The 22,723-nt window shown below is 41.6% G+C and overlaps 1 protein-coding gene and 1 long non-coding RNA gene across 5 annotated transcripts in view; one reads left to right on the top strand and one right to left on the bottom strand.

The window, feature by feature from the left end:
* LOC133416118 (sialate:O-sulfotransferase 1-like) overlaps positions 1–22,723 on the bottom strand; it is a 42,655-nt gene that overhangs the window by 12,361 nt on the left and 7,571 nt on the right. For 2 of the 4 annotated variants that reach the window (XM_061702780.1, XM_061702782.1), the window contains 6 exons: positions 12,088–12,202; positions 10,958–11,142; positions 8,004–8,125; positions 3,647–3,836; positions 1,428–1,592; positions 1,144–1,344 (listed from right to left, as the gene is read on the bottom strand). In XM_061702780.1, the coding sequence (XP_061558764.1) occupies positions 1,144–1,344; positions 1,428–1,592; positions 3,647–3,836; positions 8,004–8,125; positions 10,958–11,142; positions 12,088–12,202 (978 nt within the window). Of the gene's footprint in view, positions 1–1,143; positions 1,345–1,427; positions 1,593–3,646; positions 3,837–8,003; positions 8,126–10,957; positions 11,143–12,087; positions 12,203–17,850; positions 18,085–22,723 lie in introns of those variants that run through there. The other 2 variants (XM_061702784.1, XM_061702781.1) reach the window with 2 other exon arrangements.
* On the top strand, positions 18,196–21,698 carry LOC133416119 (uncharacterized). The gene is made up of 3 exons (XR_009770215.1): positions 18,196–19,246; positions 19,854–20,912; positions 20,998–21,698. It is a non-coding gene; the product is annotated as an uncharacterized LOC133416119 (long non-coding RNA).

The raw sequence follows: 22,723 nt of genomic DNA, 5'->3' as shown, positions 1-22,723 counted from the left end.
CTACCCTTGCCAATAGTGGGGGTCTACTGTATAGTGAGGAGTAGGAAATGATAATTGCTGAAAACGTGCAAGGACTAAGAACTATGTTGTGGAGATATAATGTTAAACTTGCCACTGATGGTGTAGCAGTACACTCGCCTGACTTTGGTTTGGGCAGCGTAGGATCAGTTCCCACTCAGTGACGGTGTGAATGTGAGTGCGAACGGTTGTCCGTGTCTATATGTACCCTGCGACTGACTGGCGACCAGTTCAGGGTGTAGTCCGCCTTTCGCCCGAAGTCAGCTGGGATAGGCTCCAGTGCCCCGCGACCCTAACCAGGATAAGCGGTGTTGACAATGGATGGATGGTTATCTGTGTATATATGTGCCCTGCGGCTGACTGGCGACCACTTCAGGGTGTAGTCCGCCTTTCACCCGAAGTCAGCTGGGATAGGCTCCAGCGCCCCGTGACCCTGAACAGGATAGGTGTTGTTGAGAATGGATGGATGGATAATTTTAACAGTTTAACAACTGTTTTTCACCATTTTTTTTCTTAATTTTTTTGGTCATGGCTAAAATGTTACGGAGCTTTACACACTACGACGACAGGACACCGGTAGGATATATTCCAGTCACCGGAGGCTTTAAGATGATATATTTTGACGGACGAAAAATATAGGGATGTGTAGGCATAAGAAAGTTGCCAGACAAAGTAGCATCCATTTTTCTGCTGGGCTTTGTTTCACCCATTCAACCAACACACCCACATCGTAAATGCTCTTTCACTCGACGACTGAAGGTCCATAACTCCTATCATACAACAGAAAACATGGCACACAACTAGTAAGTCAATTTGTGAGTAAATTGAGACTTATTTGAGTACTTGTACAATATGTTTTGTGACATTTTTGTTGGGTGGATTTTTCAGATCTAAAATATGTGCCTTGGCTCAAGAAAGGTTGGGAAACACTGTAGTCAACAGTTGAGCCTGTCAACCAACCGTGTATAGGATTTAATACCCATGTGAGTAATGAATGAGGGAATGTGATATTAAGTATTCTGTAGTGAAATAATTTGTTTGCATCAGATTAAGACATGATATCACAGTACCCAAGCAGTACTAGAACCAGTAGACAGTATGGGTACATAGATTAGAGTGTGTTACCTTTGCTTTTCCATTGGGCATCTGATGCATGTCCTAAATGTCCAGCACACTTGCGGTTGAATTCAGCCATTAGAGACCGATAAGGGTTCCGAATCAGCAGGATGGCGGAGTCGAACATCTCAATCTCTTTCTTTCCGCTCTCATGAGTCTTTACACAAATGTTGCGACCGCTCCTCCAGAAGTCCTTCTCTCCTTTGAAACCTGGGAGAAGTAAACAAACACAATTTCATATGCAAGGCAATGTGTCTTTCAACAGTCATCGGAGGAAAGGTAGCTATTCCCACCTCTGCTGTACAAGGTGCCATCAAAATAGAAGCTGCCAGTGTAGTAGCCTGTCATGAGCTCGATCAGGTGTCGGACCCAAGTGTTGCCGGCACCAGGAAAACTGGAGAGAGCCACGAGAGAGCTGGATCTCTGTGGTAGAAACATCCTCTCCTTGCACCTGGAGTCTGGAAGAGCAGTTTTTGTTTGTTTGTCGGGATGTGGACACAGTGATGAGTGGATTCATTTGAGGCAACACCAAAGTAATATGTAACCAGAAACTCACAACAATAATAAAATACTGTCACTGACAAAGTTCAGTGTACAAAAAACTCCAAGAGAAATGGGAGCTTTTAAAGGTGCAACCAATCTCTAATTCAGTCTCATCTCTTTTATTCCATTAGGCCTATTCCATTTTATAACTTCCCCATTCCTCAAATAATTCATGTTCCAACTACAGTGAACCCCTGCATAATAGTAAATGGGCATTCGTGAATTTGGCTGTTTGCTGACTTTTTGGAGGAACCTATCCTGTTGTTTGTTGGAAACTCACCTATTTGCTCGTTTTGTGCTCAGGCCAAATCAATAACAGTATTGCATTGGTGAAGTCGGTTGAGGAGCTTCATTCAGACAAAATTATTTTCATTTGGGGGGCATCAATTATTGCCCCCACCAGCGGCACTGTATATACTGTTACAAGATGGTGGATCCAAATGCACACAAGGAGGTGAGGTTCAGGCAGCAAAAATCTTCGGCTTTATTTATATTCTTCATATTCTTCAAAACGTAATCAGAAAATAACCTAAATCAAACTGCTTCTATATCACACAAAACAGTTCAAACAATCTCAATGAGAACCCCGACATACAGTACACTTGCTAAACCATGTGCATTTAAATGCTTTTACATTTTATATTTGGTTTGTTCCAAACATCACCCTGTTTTATGATGGTACTCAAATTATTTCAGTCTTCTCTCAATTTGCTGTAATTTGAATGTTAAAAAAATGCATAGCAAGAAAAATGTACTTAGGGATAATGGGGTTGCGTTACATTGAATGAAAATAGATAACTGAAATGATTTGAACAGTAACTGTATTATAGTGGTTGTAGTTTGCAGTAGGATCCAATTGCACTCCATTACACTAAATGCGTTTCTAAAATCTTTCCCTTGTCATTTTGGTAAACAAGGTGATTGCAACATTAAAAAGAAAAACATATCAGTATAGTGCCATGTGACTTTATAGCTCAGGAAACTACAGCCATATAATAATTAAATAATTTAGAAAATAGTGTTGAATGAATGTTGTGGTCTGTGAGTGTAAATTAAGGTAAAGCTAATACTGAAAAAAAAAAAAGTGTCCTCTTGGCTGGATTATTGTAATTCTCTATTGGCAGGTTGCTCCATCATGTCCCTAAGGACACTCCTCCAGGGAAGACTCCCTTTACATACTTGAGTGTAGACCTCTTTTTTTTTGATAAAGCCTGACTCAGGCTTGGCCTTAATTTCAAACCAGAGCCTTATTTCTATTAATGTATGTAACCTTTATTTACCCAGGCAAGGCAATTGAGAACACATTCTCATTTGCAACACAGGAGAGTAAAACAACTGACAGGAGAGTAAAACAAAGCAAAATAAAAGTGAACATAAATATATAGATAAATACGGAAGCGTATTGCTGCCACACCAGAAAAAATAAAAGAGCTTCAGTCTCACATTTTTTTTTATAAACGTGTTTATAAAACAAACAATTATAACGTGATACATTTCACATTATAATGTGATAAGTTTCACGTTATAATGTGACGTGATAAGTAATAAACTTTTTAATGTGATAAAAACGTAATAAATTTGACTTCCGCATTTGGCAAACCAAAACAAACCAATTTCTTCCGGTTCAGGTCACTGGTGAAGTCCTTTTTGTGTCGTAGATATCAAAGTTGCTAGCTACTGTATATGCAACTATAGATACGATAGACACCTTCTCTATGTCTGCCTGTGTCACTAACTCCACCTTGGAAGGATGTGAGTGACCACAGGGTCGCAACAAGAGTTGAGGAGTCCACCAAGAAACCAACTTTTTCACATTATAACGTGATAGGTTTCACGTTATAATGTATACTGAACCTTTTTTATTTTTTTTTATGGTGTGGCAGCAATACGCTTTCATGGATAAAAAAATATACAGTGTGATGTACAAAATTGACCCAGGTTTATATTACATGTATAACAAATATCTCACCAAGTACAGGTGTGTGATAGACCTGATAGTAGTCCTGCTCAGTGGGTGTTGTATGTGTGGAGTTGCTGATGCTGTTCAGACCAGTGGTTTCCGCACATTGATGTCTAGCAGACTGCTGGTCCAGACTGAAGAGGGAGGATGTCCAAGTACAGAAACAATGGGGCTTCTTGAACACAGCAAGCGGGAGCTCCTACAGATCAAATGCACAAATGTTCATGTTCATTTCATGACTTCTCAGATTTATTTACACGTTCGTCACGGGAACCACAGAGGTGGAACGCCTTCTTTATGTTTCCTCACACGTTCCTGCACATTGATAACACTTAGGATCCCATTTTCATGAACGGTGTAAATCCTGTGCGGCGGAAAGCACAACAGTGCTCCAGCGGTGGGTAAGAACTGGGTGGTAATTTCGTAGACCAGTGCATTCTGGTGGATCTGAGGGTGGGTGAGCTGGGCCACTGTGGTAGTGTAGCCAACTTCATAGCAGGTACCCTCATTCCCTTTAAATTTGGCTAGCAGTGTTGATGTGGACGATGCGTAATCGCAGCAATCTGTTCTTGAGTGGCGCATTGTCACTGCTCTTGGCCGGTGTGGCAAAAGACAATGTGAGCGGGTAACCTTATTAAATACAGAATGAGCTAATGATTACCACTGGCGACTTAAATATGTCAGTGGAGCTCAGTATTTGTCCGAATGTGTCCCGATCAAAGTCATTGAAACCGCATTAGACGACAGCAGTCGTCTAACTTGTGCCAGGATTAAAAAGTGGTCTGAGCAGGCCTAAGTTTTGTAACTTTCTGTCACCAAATTTTCACTCCGCCAGGAGTATCTCCAAGGACACACACCGCTGCACCGGAACACAGAGCTTGGCGCAGAATGGTCTGCCAAAGTGGCAAATATGAGCAGCGAGCCTTGCGCTTGAACGAAAATCAGGATAGATATGCCAGTGTTTGCACCTTGCTGGGGATGTGCTGTCTAAGAATCAAGGTAAACACTACACGGACAACTTCTGGAATATTTTTGCATAATTATGCCGACACGGTCATGCTCCACAATGTCGCCAGTAATATTTTATACCAGTAATTTTTTGGGGGAGAGGAGACAAAGCTGCCTGGAACAGGATTATCATTAGAGGAACAAAGGCTGATCCAATGCAAAAATCCCCGAAGATGTTTCTATGTGGTCTTGGACGTGACTCTTTATAGGCCAGGTTTCGGCAGTTCATCTTCTAAAGGGCCATGTGAGAACCGGAACGGTTGTCGAGGGCAACGCTAACATGCTAACCTCAATTGTGCTCATTATTAATTTCCTGTATTTATAATAAATCGCTGAAGTGTGTAACGGACATGTTCTCGCCCGATGGCACTGCAACCCCAAACTCCAAACCAAGCAGTATCGCTGTCGCTGTTTCAATCAGATGCTGCTTTTATGTAGAATATAGTATACATTGCCATGAAAAAGAATCGGACCCTTCTCAAATTCACAATTTTTGCATAGTTTCACCACTTTTAATGTTTTAGCTCATCAAACAAATGTAACTAGAAAACCTAAGTAAACATAAAATGGGGTTTTTAAATGTTGATTTTATTTATTAAGGGGAAAAAAAATATTCAAAGCTACCTGGCCCCATGTGAAAAAGTAATATTTCCTAAACCTAACACATGGTTGGGCCAGCCTGAGCAGCAACAACTGAAATCAAGCGTTTTTTAATAACTGGCAATAAGTCTTCCACATCTTTATGGAGATATTTTGGCCCGCTTTTTCTTGCAGAATTTTTTTTTGTCCTGTTCGGCTGTTAGCTCAAGCAGAATGAAGGATCTGTTTCCCTTTTATGCGGAACAGTTTTACTGTTTCACAGTTTTTAAGCTGCCGCTGTGGTTCCTCAGTATTACAATTGATATTTATTGAGAATCAGAGTCGATCAGTCGAACAATACAAAGTTTCTAGAGGGGAGTAACAGACGAAGACAAAAGACAGAGCACTAATTGTAAACAAGATGAGAAAATAAATCATTACATATCTAGAACAATGAAACGTTAGATATGAGTGTTGTGTGGGGCTGTAGTGCTACACTCTGTGAGGGAAGGACAGGACAAGGACAGGAGAAGAAGCATGCACGACAAGAGTCGTGTACCCGGCTGTACAACTGAAGTGTGGTGGGAGTGACTGTAAATTATAAAAGTCTATAGGACGAGAGTATGAGTGAGGGGATTCACAAGCAATTTGCATATTCATGAGTTATTTGTCGCAATAAGTGAGTGGCACCACACCCAGCGAAAAAGTCCCAGGGGTGAAATCAAGCGTTTTTTATCACTGGCAATGTCTTTCACATCTCTGCAGTGATATTTTGACCCACTCTTCCTTGCAGAATTGTTTTAATTCATCAACGCTGGGGGGTGTTCAAGCATGAACGGCCTTTTTAAGGGCATGCCACAGCATTTTAATCGGATTCAGACTTTAACTAGGCCGCTGAAAACCTTTTTTTAAGCCATTCAGAAGTTGACTTGCTGGTGTGTTTTGGACTGTTGCAGAAACCAAGTGTGAGGTCACAAACTGATGGCCAAATATTCTCCTTCAGGATTTTCTTGGAAAGAGCAGAATTCATGGTTCCATCAATCACAGCAAGCAGCCACGGACCATCACACTACCACCATGTTTGACTGTTGGTATGATGTTATTTTTCTAAAATGCTTTGTTACATTTACGCCAGATGCATGGACACACACAGCTTCCAGAAAGTTCAATTTTCGTCTCGTCAGTCGAACGTGGAACTCAATTGTGCCCAGTCTCTTCCCTATTGTTGAGTCATGAACACTGACCTTAACTGAGTCAAGGGAGGCCTGCACTTCTTCAGCTGTTGTCCTGGGTTCCTTTGAGACCTCCTGGTAGGTCGTTCCTCTACTCTTGGGGTAATTTCTGTAGGCCGGCATCTCTTGGGAAGGTTTACCACTGTTCCGTATTTTCTCCATTTGAGGATAATGGCTTTCACTGTCATTCGCTGGAATACTAATACCCTTTTGGAGCAACTGTATTTTCATCAGTTCTTGAATTTCTTCTTTTAGAGATCTTTTGGCTGGCTTAATTTTGTCAAACAGGTTCTACTTAAGAGATTTCTTGAATGAACAGGTTTGGAGGTAATCAGACTTGGGTGTGGTCAGTAAAAATTAACGCAAAAAAATGTGATTTGAAACAGCATGGAACAATAGCACACGACGCCGAATGAACAGGCTGTTTGGCACGTGTTACTTCACAGCGCCAGATAGAGCCGAGCCGACCAGAAGGCGCTGGACGCAAAAAGCAGAAAGCGCATTCTGAGTCATATTTATCGATTTAACTGCTGTGTAACTGCTATATCATCACTTTGAAATGGCAGATGTGGTTTGTAAAGAGGTTCTAGAGTTATCAAGAAAATGTTTGACATCTTTGTCCTCTGACCTTTAAGTAACGCCCTATTCTTAATCTATAAGGTTTAATATGACGTTGATCCACAATTTACAACTACGCTGTATAGCATCTACAACTCTTCTGGGAAGGCTTTTCACATGGTTTTATGCAAAGCAAAAGGCTTTTATCAATGACACAGAAAAACGCGCCAGCTTGTCTGGGCCTGAGCTCATCCGAGATAGACTGGTGCAAAGTGGAAAAGTGTGCTGTGGTCTGACGAGTCCACATTTCAAATAGTTTTTGGAAATCATGGACGTCATATGCTGCCATCGAAGTAGTGTCTTTTTAAGCGCCATCCCTGTTTAGTACAAGTACTACTTGTGGCCTGTCAGCAGTGAGACCTGTCTCCCATTGAAAATGTGTGGGGCATTATGAAGCACAAAACATGACAATGAAGACCCCGGAATCTTGCACAACGGATGTTATACATCAAGCAAGAATACGAAAGAATTCCACCTCCAATGCTTGAACAATTATCTTCCTCAGTTCCCTAACGCTTATTGAGTGTTGCGAAAAGGAAAGGTGATGTAACACAGTGGTAAAAAATGCCCCTTTCCCAGAATTTTGGGAAGGTGTTGCAGGCATCACATTCAAAATGAGCGAATATTTACAAAAAACAAAGTTTATCAGTTTGTATATTGTTTATATACTGTATATATTAACTAGGAAATAAACTCTTTCCATCCATTTTCTATGCCACTTATCCTCGGTTGGGTCGTGGGTCAGCTGGCACATACAGTATACCAGCTGACTTTGGGCATGAGAGGCGAATACTGTGGAGTGATTGTTATCAGAGTCTGTTGAGTTTTGGAATGTGGGCCGTAGGGCATACTTTGCCCAAGTCTGCCATCGGTAATATAGGGCTCACTACAACTGCTAAGTCTCCAAATAAAGAGAAATAAATTCAAACCTTGTCTGTGCAAGTCTCGATGCAGGACTGTGTTGTTAGATTGGTCTGAAATGAATGAATAGGGAAGGTGTTGATCGTGTTGTTCACCAATTTGAAGCAGCCTCGCCGGTGAGCATTCCTGACTGTGGTGAAAGGAAGAAACAAAACAAAACAAAATCACAAAAATGATTCATAGCTTTTAAAGAAATTAATTGGTTAACATTTTTCCATCTCATTATTTTAAATTGGCTTTCAAAATAAGTATTTCTGACTTTGTATGACCTTCTTTTTCTTTGACTTCTCTGACTTTTCATAATTACAATAAATAATTATATGAAACAGAAACAGCGACATTTCAAAGAACTACACTCCCCAAACTCTTAAATGAGTTTTAATATTGTATCAGAAAGCCTTGCCTTTTAAACTAATGCTTAGGTATGAATGTCATTGTCAGAGATCTATTTTTGTACTTAAATCTGTAGTTGCATTTGAACTGCACAGCATTCCCCCTTCTCCCGTGGCTAAATAAGGTAAGAAACATTTTTTAAAAATCTTTTTCTATATAGCCTCTTGTTGACTTCCTTTGGGTCGTGGGTGGGCTGGAGCTTATCCCAGCTGATTTTGGGTGATGGTGGGGAAGACCCAGTACTGGTAGCATCCTATCAGAGGGCATATGCAGTGTATAGACAAACAACCATTCTCATTCACACCTATGGGCAGTTTAGAGTCATTGAGTTAACATGGAAGTTTTTTGAATTTTGGGAGGAAGCCAGAGCAACATGCAAACTCCACACAGGAATGCCGCAGCCGAGATCCACACTCAAAACCTCTGAACTGTGAGGCAGGCGTGCAAACCACTCGTTCCAAATAAAGGATTGAATATACATCTTGATATTCAGATCCTCGCCAAAATGTAATACGTTCTTGCTCAGCCATCCTTCCACAGGAAATCATTTGTATTGTTTTTACATCATACTTCGGACTACCAAATAAGCAAACAACCCGACAAAAGGAAATCAAAACATCTTGGGCGGAAATAATAATAAACATACTGTTATATAAATATCTCTAAATCAGAGTTTTTTGATGTTAAAAAATGTTAACCCACCAAATATTGTGCACCAAATATTGTGGCTGGTGAAAGTATAAACAACCAAAAGGGGCCAAGTACATATTTTTACGCCAATATTGTTTTGTTTTGGTGGTGGAAAAAAAAAGAACTGCACCTGAACTGAACTTGTGGCTACACTGGCGCACGTATGACATGCTAAAACATTGTCATTATCATATAAACATTTCAGCAAACACACAATTGCAGGGGAATCACTGTATTTAAGACCATGATGGTGGAGAGCTGAAAACAGCCAGGTGGGAATCGATGTGAATTACTTTCAAAGCTGAGAAAAACACTCAAGGCATGTTTGCATGCATCCTCAATGGGCACAGCAGAAGGATAAAAAGGGATGGAAAATATTTTTCAAGGAATTAATGGTGGCCTGAGGAAACAAGTGAATTGAGAGGCTGTTGCGGTAGTCGACTTGCTATGTCAGCAATTTGACGTTGAAATAATTTGTACAGGGTTAGAGCGCATCCAGATAAAAACATTCCTGATCAAATGAAGGCGCACTAGTGTGTCGAGTAGGCCTACTGTGTGACGGTGTGTGTGTTTTTTCCACACTAATCTGTAAGGATCCTGGGATCTTGAATCTTTACCCTCACATACCTTTTTGCGAGTCACAGTTTTTCTAACTCTGCTTCCGTCGACTCATCTTGACAATCTGCGCCCTTTCCTCGACAAAACAGGTGAGCTTCTTCTCCTCACAGAGACTAACAAAGACTTTGCATTCTGACATCCCTCTGCTTTATTGAAACTTGGCTGAGTGAAGACATCGCTGACAGAACGATACAACTGCCCGGCTTCCAACTCTACCGAGCGGACCGTGACACAGCGCTCTCGGGGAAAACGAAATGTGGCAGAATATGCTTCTACATCAACGAAAAATGGTGTACTGATGTCACGGTGCTTAACACACACTGCAGCCTAGACTTGGAGACACTGTTTTTTAACTGAACGCCATTCTATTCACCACACGAGTTTTCCTCCATTATACTCACAAACGTCCTAAAGAAAAGCAGCACATTGACTGTCCCACGAGGGAAAACAACATTATAAAGCACTGCTATACCACGCTGAAGGACACAGAAGCGATCTGTTGCCTGTGCAGCTTTGGGTTTGTCTAACCAATAACCATACAGCCACAAACTTAAACGTGCAAAGCCTGTACTGAAAACAGTGAACAAGTGGAGCAATGAAGCAAAGATGGAATTACAGCACTGTGAGGCCTTCACAGATTGGAATGTCTTTGAAACTTCAGCTGGCAGCTTGCATGAATATACGGGTACCGTGAGATCTTCTATCCGTTTTTGTGATTACGTGGGTGTTCTGACAAAGACGTTCCACACGTTCAATAACAACAAGCCGTCGTTCAACGCTGAACTTCGCAAACTTCACGGTACTTGCACTGAGGACAGAGCCCTGTACAAGCAGGCCAGGACCCAGCTGGCAAACGAAATTCACATCGGCAAGAGAAATCATGCAGAAAAACTGAAAAACCAGTTTGCCGCTAACAACTCTGCGTCAGTTTGGCGAGGATTACACTCATTGACCAACTACAGGAGACCATTCCCCCAAGCGGAGGACAATAAAGAACTGGTGGACAACCAGGGATTACTGTACATGCAGACTGGAAGTTAACATGTCACATGTTGTGGTTGGTATTCTACACTTGAAGTTACAAAAAAACTTGATGTTGGTGACCCTGGAATGTGTTATATTTATTTCCACCAGTTAAATTTTGGGGATTTTTTTTCTGACCTTCGATCTTACGCTATATTTTCATACTTGCATTTGTTCAGTTTGTGCTCCGAATAAAAATAAACTTCACTTCATCTTCACGGAGGAGGACTTTACTCACTTTTTCGGTGACCAGGCTTCTGCTCCTGCACCTTGTAAATGGAGAGACGTCCCACACCGCCACAAGGAGACCCCCTCTCTCCCCGGCACGCCAGATTACAATCCTCCTCGGCAACCTGTGGGCTACTGATCCTGTTCCCACAGTGACAATCAGCGCCATACTCCAACCCTGCAAACTGGTACCCACTAACAACACACACACACACAGACTCATGCACACACGCACACACACACAGACACGTGCAACACATATAATTATTGCCAGTTATTGCCAAAAGCAAGGTCAGTCAATAACATCCAGCTATTGGCCTCAGGCTAAGCACATCGCACAGGACATTTGATATAATTTCAATGTATCGTTTTCGTCAAACCTCCTTGCTTGAAATCTACAGTACATGATATTATATTTATACCACATCTTCCTATGCTCATCGAGCAAATTATTTTTCAAGCTATAACACGAGTCACCTGTGATCTGAATTTGAAGGCTGTAGTGACTCCTTCTCAGCACCTTCATCTTTATCCTCTGTTCTTAGAAAAAGACAGAGACCTCATCAAAAATGACCTTTCCATACTTGCTTTTGACGCTTCCTCGTAAATTGCCTTGACTTTTTAGTTTTTGCTAGTTGCAGTAATTGGCCCACTCGGTTAACGAGCAGGATTTCCATCCGTGTGGATTAGGGATGAGTGAGGGGCCAAGGGGCTATGGGAAGGAGATTTGGTAGGGTGTTTGAGAAGTGAGCAGAAAATCTGAATTCACCTCAGGTATTAATTAAGGTACTACAAGGAATAATTCCTTTCTTGATTTTGCTTTGAAGAAATCCACCTGCTTCTTCACATCTTGGATTTTTCTGTGAATTGAAGCTCCTCCAGCCACCAGCCACTGATGTCATCAAATTAAGCATGCACGCCCCCCCCCCCCCCCCCCCCTCTTTCTTACTTTCACAACAGATCCGCCCTTATATTTACTTCTTTCAGCCCGCCTCATCTTTTACTGTCATCTGGCCACCTGGCTCTCCTCTGGCTCAACACACAGGAGGCTTTCATGAAGGAGACTGAGAGCTAAAGCATTTACTCAAACAGCAGGGCTTCTGTAGTCCCCTCATTGGGGCTGCGTGAAAAAAGCATTACCTTTCTGAGCAGGTGTCTTGACACAGAGAGCTGGTCATTTTCCGCAGGTCATAAAGCATAATTCCTCCAAGGGCTCGCTCGCTGGTGTTGTGCAGGAAGCAACCAATGTAGGTCCCTATATATATCAGGAATATTTTTGGTCAGTAAATAGACAACTGCATCCACCATAATATTGATTCTACATTGACAAACTTTTGTCTTAGGAAATCTAGAACTACAAATATAAAGTCATTGCATATTTTTTAAGCAAAGGCATGGAATGAATCAATTTGGCAATAGCGTAACAGTAAATCAACTGGACAGATTGGCCAATTATATTTACTCTGAGATGAAGGCAGGACTTCATACAGGACTCGCTGAAATAAAATCAAAACCCCACTTTATGGTACAATTTGGAGTTCAATCAAATTTTCTGGAATCATTAGCCTCACAAGTGTGATGAAAACTTTGACTTTGAACGGCCATCGTGTGTTTTATACAGCAGAAAATCTTATTAGACTTAATCTCAATGAGCATGAAAAGGTTAACTACATAGGTGTGAGTTTTGCTCTTTTTTTTTTGTGAAACCACCACAGAAGGTTGATGCAAAAAAAGTAAATGTGTGATGAAAACCACACAACGAGGAATCAAACTAAATATACAACTGATTATCAGTACAATACAGTTGTACTTTGAAGTCTGAACACTGTGAAATAGCTTATCGAAATATATATGAGGTATGTTACAAAAATATTAAAACCACATGTATATCAAAACAGTGAATATCATTGGATAGATATTTGAAACATGAATAAAATGAGACATCTTTTGTAAGAATTAGATAAAGATTAAGGATTTTATGCCACTTTTTACGTCGCAAAACGGCTCAGATTGACTTGTCCAAAAATCAATGTAAATCAATAGGAAATGTGTGACCGAAGCCATGACAGTTTGGTAGAAAAATGTCTATATATTTATTAGTTAAGATTAAAATGTGATGTTTATACAGGCCATTTTCAGATTTTTCAATTGTGGCGTCCGCTTGAGCCATCTTATTCCGGACCATGCCGAGAGAAAACTGATTGTCAGATTTATATCAAATTTCACAAAACAAAAATAATAGTAGATCATCACGTCGATACCTTTCCACCGTCTCGAAATCCTGCGAATGTGTGATTTTGGACGCCAAACTCAAGGAACATTTTCATCTTTGTCAGAACCACAGAAAATCTCATCTGAATTGAAATTTTCAAAAACGAGGTGGTGCTGCTGCATTGCCGCTGGAGCAATTACTGTCCCAAAACTAGGCGCCATATGTGATGCTCAGAAATTGTCAACGTAACCACGTGTGGGTTGTAGCGCTGCCCTGGGTGGCTACGCATATCGCGCTTATCAGAAACCGCCCCCTTATCAGAGCTCGCCACTGAGATGATCTTCACAGAAGGAGGAGTTTGGTAGCCGAGCCTGAGGATATGCACGGATGTTCAGGGCAGTGGAAAAACAGAGGCAAGAAAGAAGAACACTGGAGGTGGACGGCAGCCACGATGGCTAACTAAGGGAGCTAGAATAAATCCTGGCGAAAGTACTGCACTTAAAACTAAAAAGACACATTTTGCAGGGAGAGGTGGCAGCCAAAATACACCAGTGTACTCACTTCCGGTTCCAGGACTTAAGTAAGCAGAATTCCATTTCTCAAGAGAAAAGACTTCTGCAATTTTGTCCAGTCTTAGCAAGGGTTTTTAGTGCCATGATATTTGGAGATGATTGCCAAGAGCCATATGGATGACGGAGAAGGTTTTTTTTTTCCTGTTAAAGGTTTGATTCTGGCTCTACTTCTTTTTTTTTGCCCCAATTGGCTTGATAGGACTGTCTCAGCCGCTGGCAGCATTTAACAGGTTTTAGTGAACGAAACACTTTGACTAAGTATGAATACAGGTATTGCTTCACTTGCAACTGTGATGATCACAGGACCATCCAGGAACTCCTGACACAAGTTTGTGCGTAAAGTGAAGAGCAACTGTGCTGTCAAACCAGTCTGCCAGAAGCTATGTTGGCTGCCTTTGTTCTGTTATTGCCTCTGTCGCAACAAAACTGAACTGTTGACGGAAAGATGGTGTTATCCAAAAGATTTATGCATCTGCCTGGGTGATGCTATTGTGGTAACTGGTTGTAAAACTGGTGGAAAACGTACAGTACGTCCACCAATCTACAGGACTGAATAAAGCTGTGATTACAGACTGCTACCCCTATCTCATGTGAAACTGTTTCCAAACCTACAAGGTGAAAAGATGCTTTCTATAATTGTCCTGGTGTACCAGCTACCACTCCATGAAGATGACACAGGCCCCATTAGCCTTTCAGGAAAATTGATTGTTGGTGTCGTCAAGGGCCTTCCAGGTGTCCAAAATGATTTAAAATAATCTCATCGTCAATGGCCAAACTTTGACTACTAAACATGACAGGAATGCACAGACTGGAGTGCCTTTGAAAATTCAGGTGGAAGCCTGGATGAATATACGGACACTGTCACATCCTATATCAGTTTCTGTGAAGAGGTGTGTGTACCAACATTCAATAACAACAAACTGTGGTTCACTGCCAAACTTAAACAACTTCGCCAAGCTAAGCAGGATGCATATCAAAACGGGGACAGGGCCCTCTACAATCGAGCTAGAAACCTGTCTAGCTCTCTGTCAATCTGTTGTCGTTGAGCGGCTCCAACTACCGGAGACAAATTCCTCGTGTGTTTTTTGGACATGCTTGGCAAATAAAGATGATTCTGAAATTCTGAAATTCTGAAATTCTGAAATTCTGAAATTCTGAAATTCTGAAATTCTGAAATTCTTAATCTCAATCCTTTCAGAAAATGAAAGGTGTTGGATTAGTACTCAATTGAAATGCCACTTCAGGGAACCCTCCTTACGATTCCAAGGTCACGTCAATTCCGCTGAGGATGTTCTTTATGGATAAGAGCACATTGATGCAGTCTTGAGAGCTCATCCACCATCTAACTTCTTGAGGTCCTTCCTGGGTCTCATCTCCTCGTACTCAAAGTTTTTGCCTAATTGTAAAACATTTGTAGCTCCAATGCATGCATGTGCCCATAACAATGATTATTTTAAGTGGACCCCTGCAGCATAAGTAAGCTTTTTGGAAGTCAAACAACTACTGGTGGACAGTCCTACACAGCGGAGGTTCCTCTTCCAGAAGGACAACATCCATTTACATATTCTGCCAGATCCAAGTCAAGCCCAGATCTAAATCTCATTGAAAATCTTTGGCAAGACTTAAAAATGCTGTTCACAGACACTCGCTATGCAATGGAATTCAAGTCAGCTTTTTTGCAAAGAATGAGCAAAAATGTCATGTGCCAAGCTGGTCGAGTCACACCGAAAAGAGTTGTAAGAGCTGTAATTGCAGCAAAAGGTAATGCCACAAAGTATTGTGTCAGTCTCAGTCTTTCCAAAACTCAGTAAGAAAGAGTTGGAATTCTCTTTTTCAGTTACAGGATGAGGAAGAACTTTAATAATATAATGAGGTTTTTTGATTCCCACTTCATCTCCGTAGTGAAAAGCACCCGAGTAGTGCTACATTTTGTACTGTTGTCTTTGAACTGCACAATGAACTACAGTGAAATGCCCAATTGAAACATAGTAGATGACAATGGAATAATGATAGTTTTGTGTGCATTGTCTTACCATAACTGAGTTCATACAATGAACCAGATGGTCTTACATGCGGCATGGCACAGTACTCCTCAATCCAATGCATTAAAGTTTCCTGCCGCTGCAGTGATTGTTGACTGGCAGATTGAATGCGGGCTCTGAGTTCACGATAGAATCTCTCAGTAGCTCCATTACCAGCAGGGTAATAAACAGAGGTTTTACTGCTAGCTATACAGCTGTCGTGCAGGAACCAAGCAAAAATAGCATGGACCATGGACCATTATCAGTGACATTTTTTTCTGGGTTACCATGACATTCAGGAAGAACATTTTCAGTAGTGTGAAACGGCAAGCTCAGGACACTTGGAATAGTAGTCCATCAGTGTGATTGCATACTTTCAGGCAGGTACAGCGGTATCGAATGGTCCAACAATGTCACGTCCAAGCTTCTTCAGTGGTCCATCAGGCAATAGTACTGGTTGTACAGGAACAGAATGAGGATAGGAAGTCTTATCATTAGACTGGCAGAGTGTAAATGAAACTATGGATAGATTTACAATTTGTTTTGCTACCAGAAAAGTTCTGGGAAAAGGACTGGTGCAATAAGTTTTGAACTATGAAAAATGTACAGACAGCGTTTTGAAGACTGAAAACAGTCTTCAAACTCCTTGAGGTTTTACCAATTTCAGAACCACATATGTAAATGTATTTTATTTATTTTTTTAGATTTAAAGTCTTTTCACTCTTTCGTTCACTCGCCGCCATAACTGAAGATGTTCTTCCTGACTCTCATGGTAACCCAGAAAAATAATGTCACGGATAATAGTCATTAGTTCGCACCTGCCATTTTTGCTTCATTCCTGCACGACAGAGATATGTTTAACAGTTTATTACTCTTCTGCTAATGGAGCTACTGAGAGATTCTATCATGCGCTCAGAGGCTGCATACATCTGCCATTCTACAGTCACTGTCATGGTAGTAGACTGTAACGCACTGGATCAAGGTGCATTGTGCCTTGCCGCATATAGGAAAATCTTTTTCAATGCATGAACTCAGTTATGGTTGGGAAATGCGCACAAAACACGACATTCTTCTAATGCCATCTGCCATGTTTCAATTCAGCAGTCTACTGTTCAGTTCAAAGACAACAGGACAAAATGCAGCGCTACTCAGATGCTAAATGGTGCACACAAGCCTTCTTTTCAATAAGGAGACAAAGTGGGAGTAAGAAACTCTCATCATGTTCCAAAAGCTCTCCCAAGATTCACAAATCCAGTGAGAGTGAAAATCACAATTCAACCCAATTATTATTCGGTTTTGGAAAGACTTGGAATGCCTTTCACCCTGCTCACTTTCCCTCAATTGCTGGGCAAGCCCATGATACAAGTGGACTGTACATCATTGCTCTTCTCACAATTATTCACGTGCTAATTACACGCTATTGTGGCACAACGACAATATTATGCCATAATCTGCAGTACAAAATGTAATTATTGTGAATATTCGACCGGTACAGTTATCAAACAAAAGTGAAGTTCTTATTTTCAAACTCAGTTGCAATTATGATTTTGATTGTTAGGAAGTATTACATGTTTAATGTGCCTGATGAGAACAATTATTTCATTGCCATGTATTAACCTTAAGATAATTATTGTAATTTGATTTGCTCTTTATTTCTATCAATATGTGTGAATTTGGAATTTTTACACAGAGATGTTTTGTTTTGTCATTTTAGCTGCTAGAGGTCTCTATTTGAATTCAATATAAGTTCAGATGCTAGAAAACGAGGAAGAGTCAGACACTGCTTTCAGTAAATAGCTACCTCATAGTGCACTGAGGCCTGTACTGTCACCAACAATTAAATTGACTACAGTCCTGTTAAAATGATTACAGTGCTTTGCTTTTTATGAGTCCACATAACAGCATCTTCTTCTTCTTCTTTGCTGTTGTGGCACGCACCAGATGGGAGAAGACAAAGGCAACTTCTACCCCAAGAGATGCTAAATACAGTAGTCAGCGGTGATAACAATATGAAACGGTAATACTATTAACTGTTTCTCACAGTATACCAGTAAACTGCAAATCATCTCTACCCCCAATAAATTGTTGACACACAGACCTTTAACTTGACTTGGATATGTGCCAGACTGCCTTTGTTTTGACAGCATAGCCTTTGCATCAACAGCTCGTCAGAGTAATTATAAAACCTGGAATGTGTGGTGAAACAGAATATCTAACCACGTCTAATTAATCATTACATAGCCTATTCTTATTCCTACAATGCTGTGAATGTATTTACAGGCAAAACAAAAAACAAAAAAACCCTGCGGGTAGAATGATATAATGCATTATAGGCTGCGACAGACTATTATGATGTGGTGACAAGATTAAGGCCCTTTTTAAAATGTCACCCAACTTCCGCCTTTGATGGTATCCTTTTCTTTTCATAGCTGACGCATAAAAGTCGTCCTTTCCAGACATTGTGACCTGAAGTGTGTGTGCGTGTGTTTTCTTCAAAAGACTTCATTTATATCAATCCCTTTAAGTGTGATGCGATCATATTTTTGGACTATCTGGCACAGGTTTTACTCACTGAAGAATGATATGCTGTGAAGAAATTATTTTCTGTCTTTGGGTGCCTGGACTGCATTCTGTGTTGACTTTTAAATATTGTTCGGAATCTCTCCCAAGAGTCTGCTTTCCAAGATGTTTTTGCTTTTAAGAGTTCAAGGATACAATGGTGTGAGCTTCCCTTTTTTTTTTTTTTTTTTTTTTTTCGTACTACCAACATCAAATGAGATGCTGCTAAGGGCCAAAGAGAGAATCCAAAAGGTGTTGCAGAAGATAAATTTAGGCTGAAGGCATGTGGCAGCAAGGTGCGTAGAGAAGATGGGGAGCAAGCAACAGAGAATGGAATATCTGGTGCCAACCATGCACCAGTGTATGGAATTCATGAATTCAATCTGCAAGAAATACTATTATCTACGGCATATTGGCTCATGACTCAGCAGCCAGGAAGAAAAATTAGGATCTCAAAGCCCAGTTTCCACCAAGCAGTACTGTATGGCACTCAATTTTGGGGTGTTTGTGTTGTCAGAAGTTGTGCTGGGTTCTGAAATAACAAATACATTCTGTACCACTTTTCAGCCCGTTTGGATTAGGTTACCAAGCCCAATGATAGGGAACCTAAAGGGTGGATGGAGCAAGGCACCCATCAGTTCAGTGATTGTTTCTTTTACAATGTTTTTTTTTTTGTCCCGTCCACCCGAGAGCTGCCCGGTGGACGGGACACGTTCCACACCGACGGAGCAGAGCGGTCCGGCGGCCCCACCGAGGCGCCCCGACAACTGGCAACCCGGTGGGGGGGGCTGCAGGGACCCAATGCCAGCCCCCCAGCCAATCCCTGCCTCGCCCCACCGGGTCCCCGACTGGCAGTCATTGGCCCTACCCTGTGTATCAGTGCCCCCCGGAGTGGTGTGGTGCATTCAACTCTGGAGAGGCCCGGTGAGCCTTGGGTAGGTCTACCAGGCACTGCTGCCTAGCAGCCAAACATCTATTATGGTCTATTATGGTAGCATCTATTATGGTAAATTGAGAATTCTAGTAATAGGAGGTCTGGTCACAGTAAATGTAGACTTCCTAACAGCCCTGTGTTCTCTCCCATGGTTATTTTGCAAGTGACATACTTGAACATGCACACAACCTCTGTTTTTTGCAGTATTTAGATGGGAACAATAACACCGTGACATTTAAAAGTTTGTTTTTAGGCTCTAAAAGCCATCGTAATAATTTGTTCTCAATTGTTAAACTGTGTTTACTGTATCTTGTTGAAATTAACTGGCGATTTACACTGTCACTTAGGTATAATGTGGCACTATTTGCATCAAGTAGCTGATGCAGCTCTTGGCGAGCTTGATGAGCTCCAGGTGCTTGGCATCCCAGCTGTGCTTCTGACCAGCCGAGCCAAGCACCTTTTATCTGGCATCCCAGACGACCACCAGAGCTTCTTGTTGTTCTGGTCAGCCTCAGGAACAACCTGGGCAAGCGCATATGTCCCACACTTTTTTGAGCCTGCACCCATTTACCTTTGTTTGCCTATTGTTTGCCTTTTTATATTTTTAGGAGAAAACCCTGATACTCCAGCTTTGCCTTCCCTGTTCTCTGTGCTTGGGACCACCTGCCTTTTGCCTGCACTACAGCTCAGTGGATCCTCACAACAGATCCAGAGGCAAAAGTCGAGATGAATTCATATTTTTCTCCATTTTGAATTTCAGGCATTACTGTACATATCTTGTGTAGTAATTTTTTCAAGTGAGTTACAAACTGGCGGCACGGTGGATGACTGTTTAGCACATCAGCCTCACAGTTCTGAGGACCGGGGTTCGAATCCCAGCCTCGCCTGTGTGGAGTTTGCATGTTCTCTTCTTACCTGCGTAGGTTTTCTCCGGGCACTCCGGTTTCCTCCCACATCCCAAAAACATGCATGGTAGGTTGATTGAAGACTCTAAGTAGCCCATAGGTGTGAATGTGAGTGCGAGTGGTTGTTTGTTTCTATGTGCCCTGCGATTGGCTGGCGACCAGTTCAGGGTGTACCCCAACCTCCTGCCCGAACATAGCTGGGATAGGCTCCAGCATGCCCAGGACCCTTGTGAGGATAAGCGGTACAGAAAATGGATGGTTGGATGGATTGAGTTACAAACTACTGCTGGCATCGCATCAGTGTATTACTATAATTAGTGAGTACATTTATATACCAAATGGGGATTTTCATGAGATAGACCTTTACTATCACATTTGTTTATCACATTAAGCCTTTGTCTGCCAGTTCTCTGAGACACATTTTACATAAAACATCTGTCTGAAAGAAGGTAAATTACCAATGAGCTGACCTTTGCTGCTGTCCTAAAAAAAAAAACACACTGATTGGTTGAAATATGGCCTAACTCAGACAAACTCAAGTTTCATTTTTATAGTGCAGATTCATGACAAAAAATATCTCCAGTCACTTTATGGTGGAGCATGGGTTGCCAACACCTGGGGCGAATTAAGAGACATCATGCCTGCCTACGGCTATGACCGACAGGGACTGTTCAATAGGCTGGGAAGGGAGGCGCCAACGCAACAAACCAGTTAAGAGCAGGAGGACTCTGTCAAGGCACCTATTGTATATCTGAAATTAAGGTTCTGATGCCATTTTGTATTTAATTAAAAGTATGACCGCTACTATTCCTACTAAGTATGTGCTTGCTCTTCTTTTGAATTCCAGGACCGTGCCTCTCACACGCTGAGAAGGATGAGAACCAGAATCAACAGTGCTTTGCTTGAGCAACCACTTTGGCAACAGAGGCAAGGCAACTTGTCTTCAAGGGAAAAAAACAACAACCTGGAACACCAGCAGATGCTGCATTCAAGAATTAAAGAGATACTGGTGAAGGAAGCATCTCGCATCTTGATGCATCAACTTAGGTTAGAGTGCTACCTCACTAACCCACCGGGCAGGCGCTTCAATCCAAATGAGGAAGCAGCCAAAGACATTTGCAGCTGGGCTTAATGGAGGGAAGCGGTCCAAAGTCTCAGACTGAATAAAAATGAGTGTGCTTGGGTCAGACACTGTGCTGCTTTCTTAAATGCTAAGACAGATGGCAGTGCTGGATATGATCGTCTCTGGCAGGATTGGAGGAAGAAGACTAACGACATGACCAAGTAAAAGGGCAAGCTCTAACCGACACTCCCTTCTGTGCGGTTGACCGCGTTTCCAATATTCTTCATGATCACTGATGCAAGGAAAGTCATCAAACCACAGCAGGCAGGGCCTCATTGCATGCCGTGCTAACCCAGGTCGGGGTCAGACGCTAACGCTTGGATACTTCAATTATCCATCCAGCAAGTTACGAGAAGGCAAATCTCTGATTTGTGTGTGCAAATAAATCTAATAGATTTTTTTTTTTTGCAAAAGAAAAAGAGAATATTTACAATACAATAACAAAAAGATGTTTGTTTCTATGTTGGTACTACTAAAATACTTTTCCCAGTACCTTCACAGATCTCTGTGTATTATTTGTAATGCAAAGTGATCACATAAAGGGACGTTTGACACATCTCTGCAAGGCATTCAGTTCCTTGTAGCAGACACACCATTTGAAATATCTCCCTTTATTGTGTTTGATTGCTGTGGGTAAAGCTGCATAACCTTGATACGACAGGGTAAACAATACCTTTTCCATCAAACACAATGTTTTTGGTGCTATTTCTGTACGTTGCCTCCCAGTGTAGAAAATGACGAATGAAGCAATTAATTTCAATCTAAAATATTTAAAAAGGCTATATTGCAAATTGATGACAGAGTATACAATATAAGTACAAGCATGTGAATTATGAAACATTTATTATACATAATTCCAGAGTGTAAAACAAAGGTGGACCCCTGCAATATGTGACAAAATACCACGGACTTGGCATTTAGTGCATGAAATGCCAATGCACTTATTTTTATGCATGAGTGTCAAAACATAAAACCACAGCTCGCTGTCTGGAAGTTAAAGTATGATGGCTTTTGCAGTCAAATGGCATAGCATCACACCTCCAATATCCAACCGTCATCTGTACCGCTTTATCCTCACAAGGGTCACGAGCATGCTGGAGCCTATCCCAGCTATCTTCGGCCGAGAGGCGCGGTTATACCCTGAACTGGTCGCCAGCCAATCGCAGGGCACATTTAAACAAACAACCATTCGCACTCACATTCTCACCTCCGGGCAATTTAGAGTCTTCAATCAATCGACCACGCATGTTTTTGGGATGTGGGAGGAAACCGGAGTGCCTGGAGAAAACCCACGCAGGCACGGGGAGAACATGCAAACTCCACACAGGCGGGACCGGGATTTGAACCCCGGTCCTCAGAACTGTGACGCAGCTGTGCTAACCAGTCGCACACCGTGCCGCACATCCAATATCGTTAGTGAAATATATTAATCTACCTTTTATACCTGGTT

The sequence above is a fragment of the Phycodurus eques genome, chromosome 17 (assembly GCF_024500275.1).
Source record: "Phycodurus eques isolate BA_2022a chromosome 17, UOR_Pequ_1.1, whole genome shotgun sequence".
Taxonomy (NCBI): Eukaryota; Metazoa; Chordata; class Actinopteri; order Syngnathiformes; family Syngnathidae; genus Phycodurus; species Phycodurus eques.
This window is presented reverse-complemented; position numbering and strand designations above follow the sequence as displayed.